The following is a 10,148-nucleotide window of genomic DNA, read 5'->3' as shown; positions in this document are numbered from 1 at the left end:
CCTGCCTCAGCCTCCAAAAGTGTTGGGATTACAGTGTGAGCCACCGTACCCAGCCAACTTTCAGTTTTTTTAAATCTTAAAGTATCTTCCTTTCACTCTTTTCTGAAAAAAGTAGGGTTTTGTGGAGTGGTGTTTTTTTTGTTGTTGTTGTTTTGGGGTTTTTTTGGTTATTCTGAAGGTTAGACAGTAGAAAAAAATAGTTTGGATCATATACAATTGTTTATTGATAGTTACTTTTCTTTTTTTTCTTTTTTGAGATGGGGTTTCACCATGTTGCCCAGGCTGGTCTCAAACTTGTGGGCTCAAGCAATCTGCCCTCCTCCGCCTCCCAAAATGCTAGGATTACAGGCGTAAGCCACCACATCCGACCAATCTACTTTCTTAAAACCTTAAATATTCCTGTGACTTCTGCTACCTTGTTGCTATAAGAAGGCCACTATATGTCTAATTTCAATACTCTGTAGGGATTCTGTCTTATCTCTCTTTCTTTAATTTTTTTTTTTTTTTTTTTACCTAGGCTCAGGGATGTTTTTATGGTCTGTCTTGTCTCTCCAGATGCATTTTTCTGTTCCTCTTTAGCATATTGCATGTCCACTACATTGAGTATGGGTTTCTTTTTATTTCTCTTGGAATACTTAAAAGTAAGACTTCCTTTATCTGTGGATTCATGTCTTTAGTTTTGAAAAATTGCCAGCCATTATCTCTTCAAATACAGATGGTCCCTGACTTACATTAATTCAACTTACGATTTTCAACTTTATGATGGTGTGAAAATAATATATATTTAGTACACCCCTTAACCTATGATGGCGATGGCATTACATCTGGATAAACCCATTGTAAATCGAAAATGCTGTAAGTCAAAAATGCACTTTCAACTTAGGATAGTTTCCACTTAAGGTATTTTCAACTCACAGTGTGTTTATCGGGATAAGTCTGAGAGCATCTATATTATCTCTCCTTCATTTTCTCTTTTCTATTCTTTTGAGACTTCACTTATATGCATACTGTACTTTCTATTTTCCTTATTTTTAAGTCTCTTTGTCATATTTTTTATCTTCTGTTTTTGCTTTGATGCAGTCTAGGTAATTTTAAACTCTGTCTTCCAATTTAATAATTCTTTCTTCTGCATCTAATCTATTTAACTTATCCATTGCCTTTTTTTTTTTTTTTTTTTTTTTTTGAGACAGGGTGTTGCTGTGTCACCCAGGCTGGAGTGCAGTGGCATGATTATGGCTAACTGCAGCCTCAGACTCCTGGACTCAAGAGATCCTCCCACCTCAGCCTCCCGAGTAGCTGGGACTGCAGACCTACACCACCATACATGGCTGATTTTTAAATTTTTTGTAGAGACAGGCTCTCATTATGTTGCCCAGGCTGGTCTCAAATTCCTGGCCTCAAACAATCCTCTTGCCTTGGTCTCTCAAAGTGCTAGAATTATAGACATGAACCACTGTTTCTGGCCCCATTGACTTTCTAATTTCAACAGTTTTCCTTTTTTTTTGAGACAAAATCTTGCTCTGTCACCCAGGCTGGAGTGCAGTGGAGCCATCTCGGCTCACTGCAACCTCTACCTCCTGGGTTTAAGCAATTCTTCTCCCTCAGCCTCGCAAGTAGTGAGGATTACAGGCATGCACCACCATGCTCAGCTAATTATTGTATTTTTAGTAGAGACAGGGTTTCCCCATGTTGGCCAGGCTCCTGACCACAAGTAATCCACCCACCTGGACCTCCCAGAGTACGGAGATTACAGGCATGAGCCACTGTGCCCAGCCTGTATTTTTAAAAAATTAAACTTTTGATAGTTTTTATTATTTGCTTATCTCTGTGATTCATTTTTTTAGACATTAAATAATTACATTATGTTCAATCTTACATGTTTCCAATATGGGAAGTCTTTAGGGGCTGTCTGAATCTGGTGACTCATTCACATGGTGGCTAATTTCCTGGGTTTTTTTTTCTTTATTCTTTGATTGTTAGCTTATATTTGATTGATCTTAATATGAAAGAAAACTGGAGTCTTAACTGGATTTCTTTTTCTCCAAATAGTAGCTGCATTTTTTCTTACCAGAAGCCAGGTTACACTCTTCACCCCAAACCTTTCACGTTGTTATCCTTATCTTGGGAGTTTTAAGTTTTCTTCCCCTACCAGCTACTTGTCCCAACTTCAGTTTCTTAGCCACAAAACTAATGTATTAGAACTAACCTTAGGGAAAGTTTCCTCTTTGTTTATGCTCAACTCTTTGGTTTTGCTTTTTTGGGGTTGCAGGGAGAGGAGAGTGGTCGTTGCAGTGAGGAATGCCTTTGATTGTTGGCACTTCTTGTAGCAGAGCCTGGATACAAAATAAATATTTTATTTTTGGTCAACTTTCTGTTTTTTGTTTTGTAGCAAGACAGTTTTTTTTTTTTTACAGTATCTATTTGCCATATTGCCACTAATGGGAGGCTCTTTATTTTGAAACCCCTTCTAAATAATTTTAAGTAATATAGATATAATATGTAAAATTCAAAAATAATCCAGAAAGTTATAAATTCAAATTGCTTTTACTTCCATATTCCATAGCACAAGGTAACAACAGGCTTTTTGGAATTTTTGTAATTGATTTTTTACTTGATTAGGTTATAAGTGATCATTTAAAATCTTAAAGGAGAAGCAAGTAAAAGATACTTTATAGCCATATATTAAAACTGGACTGATTTTGTAGCTTTACAGAAATTGCCCCAATTGAGAACTACTGTACTAGACCTAAGTGGCTCAGAGTTATTGGTATATATATTTCTTCATTTTTTTAAACATATCTCTTCCTTTTCAAAGCTTGTCAAACTAATGTTAAGTGGTATACTTGTCTATTAATGGTAAAATTGTATATATATATATAATATCTGTCTACACCAGGATATCTGTTTTAAAATTGTATAATGCTACAATAGGGCATACCCAACTCATAAAGTTGAAAAACTTTATTTGCATTAAATCTCTGGCAATATGAGACTTTTAGAAGTATTTGAAGGGGTATACCAGTACCTTGTCACATAAAATAAATCTTAAAAAGCCAGTACAGAAGTGTAGTTAAAGATAGGGTGAGGGAACTATATAACACTAATTTTTTGCCCTGCATTGAATGTATTCTGGTGCCTTGGCAAGTCATTTTTAAAAATGTTAGTTTTTTAATTTATAGAATGGAAATGATTTTACCTAAATTATATAGGGTACCACAGTAGTGAATATGAGAGATTTGTTTAAGATAAAACATTCCACAAAAATACTAACTGCTTTAGTTGATCAACTATTTAAACTCTTTCAGCTATTAAATAATAGAAGAAAATGGAATTGAATATGATGTCAGCATGGAACAATCTAATGATTCATTAAGAGTCAACCATAATGATGGTGAAGAGTCAAAAACCCATGCTCAAGTATTTGAGGTATGGATTCAGCTGGGAACTTTTTTCCATCCTAGGGTAAAACAGTGTGCCATTTAACAGCTCTTTATGCTCAAGGGATAGCTGTTATATTTAGTGTATTCAAGAATTTGGGGCTGGGTGCAGTGGCTCACACCTGTAATCCCAGCATTTTGGGAGGACGAGGCGGGCGTATCACCTGAGGTCAGGAGTTCAAGACCAGCCTGGCCAACGTGGTGAAACCCTGACTGTACTAAAAATACAAAAATTAGCCGGGCATGGTGGTGAGTGCCTGTAATCCCAGCTACTTGGGAAGCTGAGGCTGGAGAATCACTTAAACCCAGAAGGCAGAGGTTGCTGTGAGCCGAGATCCCACTATTGCAGTCCACAAGAGCAAAACTCCATTTCAAAAAAAAGAAGCGAAAAGAATTTAGGCCGGGCGCGGTGGCTCATGCCTGTAATCCCATCTCTTTGGGAGGCTCAGGCGGGTGGATCACGAGGTCAGGAGATCGAGACCATCCTGGCTAACATGGTGAAACCCCGTCTCTACTAAAAATACAGAAAATTAGCTGAGTGTTGTGGCAGTCGCCTATAGTCTCGGCTACTCTGGAGGCTGAGGCAGGAGAATGGCATGAACCCGGGAGGAGGAGCTTGCAGTGAGCCAAGATAGCGCCGTTGCACTGCAGCCTTGGTGACAGAGCAAGAGTCTGTCTCAAAAAAAAAAAAAAAAAGAATTTTAATGTTTAATTATACACTTTTTTTTTTTGGGGTGGAGTCTCACTCTGTCGCCCGGACTGGAGTGCAGTGGCCGGATCTCAGCTCACTGCAAGCTCCGCCTCCCAGGTTTGCGCCATTCTTCTGCCTCAGCCTCCCGAGTAGCTGGGACTACAGGCGCCCGCCACCTCGCCCGGCTAGTTTTTGTATTTTTAGTAGAGATGGGGTTTCACCGTGTTAGCCAGAATGGTCTCGATCTCCTGACCTTGTGATCCGCCCATCTCGGCCTCCCAAAGTGCTGGGATTACAGGCTTGAGCCACCGCGCCCGGCCTAATTATACACATATTTTATGAAATATTTAATAATACAGAACTTAAGACTTAGATATATTCATAAAAATTTTATATACAGAGAAAAATCTAAAGGTTGAATTATATTACATTATTTCAGGTTCCATTCCTGTGGACAATTTTGATAAAATTAAGATAATAAATACAATAATCAACAATTTTACTTAAGAAATGCTTTCTGTGTATAGCAATTTGTATGAATTGACAACTCTTACAAAAAAGTAAAAACAACTGAAAAATGGGTATCTTTTCATTTTTATTATACCCATCTTTTAAAAAAAATGGTGACAGTATATCCTAAAAAGACTGAAGTGATTTTTTTTTTTCTTTGCAAAAGCATCTAACCTGTATGGACTCCAGGGATTCTTCCTTTGGACAAAATGATTCTCCTACAGTTTTGCCCATCACTACTCCTGAAGCAAATAATTCACACATACCACAGAATATAACAGGGCCCCTGACTCAGACACAGACTCTTTCTGCAGAGCATTTCCATCTAGTGGACCAAAATGGGCAAGCTATTCAGTATGAACTTCAGTCACTGGGGGAATCCAGTGCACAAATGGTGAGTATATTTTGTAAGTAACCAGCTTTATGCTCTTTAGCAAAATATATTAGTCTTACTAAATGACCTTAATTTCTTGACACTTTTGATTTACATCGTGTTTATTTATTTATTTTTGAGGTGGAGTTTCACTCCTGTTGCCCAGGTTGGAGTGCAATGGCACGATCTTGGTTCCCTGCAACCTCTGCCTTCCAAGTTCAAGCAATTCTCCTGCCTCAGCCTCCCGAGTAGGTGGGATTACAGGTGCCCACCACCACACCTGGCTAATTTTTTTGTTTTTTTAGGAGACGCAGGATTTCACCATGTTAGGCTGGCTTCAAACTCCTGACCTCAGGTGATCCACGCGCCTTGGCCTCCCAAAGTGCTGGGATTACAGGCTTGAGCCACTGAGCCCGGCCACATTGTGTTTAAAATAGTGTTTCCATGACTTTCATTTTTATGTAAGGATTTTAAAAGATTTCCATTCAGGACTACAAATAGTACTTTAAATAAAGAGTACTTACCAGTCTCTGTGTTTGGGCACACTTGTGCTTTGAGATCAATTGGAAATGTAACATAATCTGTAACTAGTTCTGAAGTGCCAGAGTTGATGTGGAACTTACATTTAATGGAACATACACACACACACACACACACACAGAGACACATATTAGACTAAACTCCAGTTTGTTTGTTTTTTTTCCGAGACGGAATCTTGCTCTGTCGCCGAGGCTGGAGTGGCATGATCTCGGCTCACTGCAACCTCCTCCGCCTGGTTTCAAGCAGTTCTCTTGCCTCATCCTCCTGAGTAACTGGGATTACAGGTGCCTGCCATCACACCCGGCTAGTTTTTGTATTTTTAGTAGAGACGGGGTTTCACCACGTTGGCCAGGCTTGTCTTAAACTGCTGACCTCGTTATCCACCCACCTCAGCCTCCTAAAGTGCTGGGATTATAAGCGTGAGCCACCGTGTCCAGCCTAAACTCCAGTTTTTGATTTATCAAAATCTCACTGACCTGCAAGCCACTTTCTGGTATGTTTTCTTGAAGAAATAGAAAGTAATGGAGGTAATGCAATGGAGGTACCACTAGTATATGGGGAATTAGACATATCCTTGCTAATCTTTGTGGGTAAATGTGTGCCACGTGAGTCAGAATGCATAAAGATAAAAAGATGAGGATGGCTAAATACTTTTCAAACTGTTGGCTAAAACTATTTTTGACCAAGTTCATAGTTTGAGCCAAAGAGGTGAAAGATTGTTTTGACTGACATATGGAAAATTACTAAGAAAAACCTCTAAGTTGCTCTCTGGTTATTTAGAATATACTTAACATAAGTAATACTATGAAAGATAATGTGTCTCTTGTATACTTGAATTTTCCAAATTTTCTACAATGAGTATTTATTACTTTCATAATAAAAATTATTTTTAAAAGCATAACAACTTTAATTATAAATTACACCACAGGTAAGAATTTTACCTAAAATTAACCCTTGTTTCTGTTCATAATCTAGAGCATTCTAGAGTTAATCTATGCCATTTTGCTCCTTTATGATCCAGCCAAATTGAGTTATCTAAATTCTAGGGGTAAGAATAATTGGTTGAGAGGTGACTATGTGCAGGGGAATCCTTCTTGTTTATGTTCGGGCTTTCTGGGACTTGGACCAGAGCCATACTGCATCACCAGCAAAGGTTAATATTCAACAAATAATTTAAATATTAACCAACTACATTTTAATTTTTCATGTCCAGAATGAAGTACTTCTGTAGTTTCCCCTTTATTTGACATTTATTCTAGTTTCTATCAGAACATTTAGAAAGTTTTTTATTTTTTTCTTCCAACAGGAAGATCAAGGAGTCTGAATGTGTCAAAGGGTTGTCATTTTTCCTAGGGTACCTTTCCGAGCAAAGTTGTTTATTTGAATTCAAAACAAAGTTAATTAACACTCTTTGTAATTGGATTAAACTTTCTATACAAAGTAAGTACAAAGGTGGTTTTACATTGTTTAGGTAGGAGATGACACAGAAGATTATTTGAAACCATGGAATAGGAAACATGGTATGAAGCATGGAAAAAAAAATGTGAGAAACAGATTATAAGAAAGAATTTTCTTCAAAGAACTGAAGATCAGAGAGAGAATATTCCTGGAAACTTAATGGAACTTTTGGGTTTGTTTGTTTCAGTGGACTGTATTTTTTAGAGCAATTTTAGGTTCATGACCAAAGTGAGCAGAGGGTACACAGATTTTCATATATATATACACTTGCTGTACCTGCACATGGTACAGTATCCCCCTTTATCAACATCTCCTACCAAATGGAGCTATGTTTTTGGTTTTGGTTTTTTAGTTGTTGTTTTACTTCAGGTTCAAACCTTCAATGCGAAGGTTTGTTATGGAGGTAAACTCAGATTGTACAGGTTATTTCATCCACGCATGCATTAGGCCTAGTACCCAATAGTTATTTTTTCAGCTCCTCTCCCTCCCACCCTCCACTCTTCAGTAGACCCCATTGTCTGTTGTTCCCTTCTTTGTGTTCATAAGTTTTTATCATTTAGCCCTCACTTGTAAGTGAGAATATGCAGTATTTGGTTTTTTGTTTCAGTGATAGTTTGCTAAGGAAGTAGCCTCCAGCTCCACCTGTGTTCCCACAAAAGACATGATCTTGTTCTTTTTTATGGCTGCATAGTATTCTGTGGTGTATATGTACCACATTTTCTTTATCTAGTCTGTCAATGATGGGCATTTAGGTTGGTTCCATTTGTTTGCTATTGTGAATAGGGCATTAATGAACATTCACATGCATGTGTCTTTATGGAAGAACGATTTATATTCCTCTGGGTAATCCAATAATAGGATTGCTGGGTTGAATGGTCGTTCTGTTTTTATCTCTTTGAGGAATCACCATACTGCTTTCTACAATGGTTGAACAAATTTACACTCCCACCAGCAGTGTATAAGTGTTCTCTTTTCTCCACAACCTACCTCACTAGCATCTGTTATGCTTTGACTTTTTAATAATAGCCATTCTAACTGGTGTGAGATAGTATCTCATTGTGGTTTTGATTTGCATTTTTCTAATGATTAGTGATATTGAGCTTTTCTTCATATGCTTGTTGACTGCATATATGTCTTCTTTTTGAAAAGTTTATGTTCAAACTAGACAGAACTACTTTAAATTTCATATGGAACCAAAAAAAAAGCCCATATAGCCAAGACAATCCTAAGCAAAAAGAATAAAGCTGGAGGCATCACATTTCCTGACTTCAAACTGTAGTATAAGGCTACAGTAACCAAAGCAGCATGGTACTGGTACCAAAACAGAGATATAGACCAATGGAACAGAACAGAGGCCTCAGAAATAACACCACACATCTACAACCATCTGATCTTCGACAAACGTGACAAAAACAAGCAATGGGGAAAGGATTCCCTATTTAATAAATAGTGCTGGGAAAACTGGCTAGCCGTATGCAGAAAACAGAAACTGGACCCCTTCCTTACACCTTATACAAAAATTAACTCAAGATGGATCAAAGACTTAAATGTAAAACCTGAAACTATAAAAACCCTAGAAGAAAACCTGGGCAGTGCCATTCAGGACATAGACATGGGCAAAGACTTCATGACTAAAACACCAAAAGCAATTGCAACAAAAGCCAAAATTGACAAATGAGATCTAATTAAGCTAAAGAGCTTCTGCACAGCAAAAGAAACTATCATCAGAGTGAACAGGCAACCTACAGAATGGGAGAACATTTTTGCAAGCTATCTATCTGACAAAGGTCTAATATCCAGAATCTACAAGAAAGTTAAACAAATTTATAAGAAAATCCATTAAAAAGTGGGCAAAGGATATGAAAAGACACCTTTCCAAAGAAGACATTTATGTGGCCAACAAACATAAGAAAAAAAGTTGATCATCATTGGTCATTAGAGAAATGCAAATCAAAACCACAATGAGATACCATCACACTCCAGTTAGAATGGCGATTATTAGAAAGTTTGGAAACGATGCTGGCACAGCTGTGGAGAAATAGGAACGCTTTTACACTGTTGGTGGTAGTGTAAATTAATTCGACCATTGTGGAAGGCAGTGTGATGATTCCTCAAGGATCTAGAACCAGAAATACCATTTGACCCAGCAATCTCATGACTGGGTGTATACCCAAAGGATTATAAATCATTCTGCTATAAAGACATATGCACACATACGTTTATTGTAGCACTATTTACAATAGCAAAGACTTGGAACCAACCCAGATGCCCGTCAATGATAGACTAGATGAAGAAAATGTGGCACATATATACCATGGAATACTATGCAGCCATAAAATAGAATGAGTTCATGTCCTTTTGCAGGGAATGGATGAAGTTGGAAACCATCATCCTCAGCAAACTAACACAGGAACAGAAAACCAAACACCTAATGTTCTCACTCATAAGTGGGATTTGAACAATGAGAACACATGGACACAGGGAGGAGAACATCACACACCAGGGCCTGTGAGGGGGTGGAGGAAAAGAGGAGGGAGAGCAGTAGGACAAATACCTAATGCATGCAGGGCTTAAAACCTAGATGATGAGTTGATTGGGGCAGCAAACCACCATGGCACATGTATACCTATGTAACAAACTTACACGTTCAGCACTTGTACCCAGAACTTAAAAAAAAAAAAAGTGTCTGTTCTTGTCCTTTGTCCACTTTTCAATGGGGTTGTTTTTCTCTTGTAAATTTGTTTTAAGTTCCATTTAGATGCTGGATAATAGACCTTTGTCAGATGCATAGTTTGCAAATATTTTTCTCCCATTCTTCAGTTTGTTTGTTTACTCTGTTGATAGTTTCTTTTGCTGTATAGAACCTCTTAAGTTTATTTAGATTCCATTTGCCAATTTTTGCTTTTGTTGCAATTGCTTTTAGTGTCTTTGTCATGAAATCTTTGTCCATTCCCTTGTCCAGGATGGAATTGCCTAGGCTGTCTTCCAGGTTTTTATAGTTTTGGATTTTATATTTAAATCTTTAGTCCATCTTGAGTTTTTCTTTTGTTTGTTTGGTTGTTTTTTTTTTTTGTATATGGTGTGAGGAAGGGGTCCAACTTCTGTCATCTGCATGTGGCTAACCCGTAATCCTGGCACC

At 37.7% G+C, this 10,148-nt stretch overlaps 1 protein-coding gene across 1 annotated transcript in view; it reads left to right on the top strand.

Annotated features, from left to right (window-relative positions):
* CARF (calcium responsive transcription factor) overlaps window positions 1-10,148 on the top strand; it is a 93,687-nt gene that overhangs the window by 35,828 nt on the left and 47,711 nt on the right. Inside the window, exons 3-4 of the mRNA XM_011950000.1 lie at window positions 3,306-3,426; window positions 4,805-5,032. Of these exons, the coding sequence (XP_011805390.1) occupies window positions 3,349-3,426; window positions 4,805-5,032 (306 nt within the window). The 5' untranslated portion in view covers window positions 3,306-3,348. The remainder of the gene's footprint in view (window positions 1-3,305; window positions 3,427-4,804; window positions 5,033-10,148) is intronic.

This window comes from Colobus angolensis, unplaced genomic scaffold (genome assembly GCF_000951035.1).
Source record: "Colobus angolensis palliatus isolate OR3802 unplaced genomic scaffold, Cang.pa_1.0 Scaffold30, whole genome shotgun sequence".
Taxonomy (NCBI): domain Eukaryota; kingdom Metazoa; phylum Chordata; class Mammalia; order Primates; family Cercopithecidae; genus Colobus; species Colobus angolensis.
Note: the sequence above shows the minus strand (reverse complement) of the source record. Positions and strands in the feature narration are given on the sequence as shown.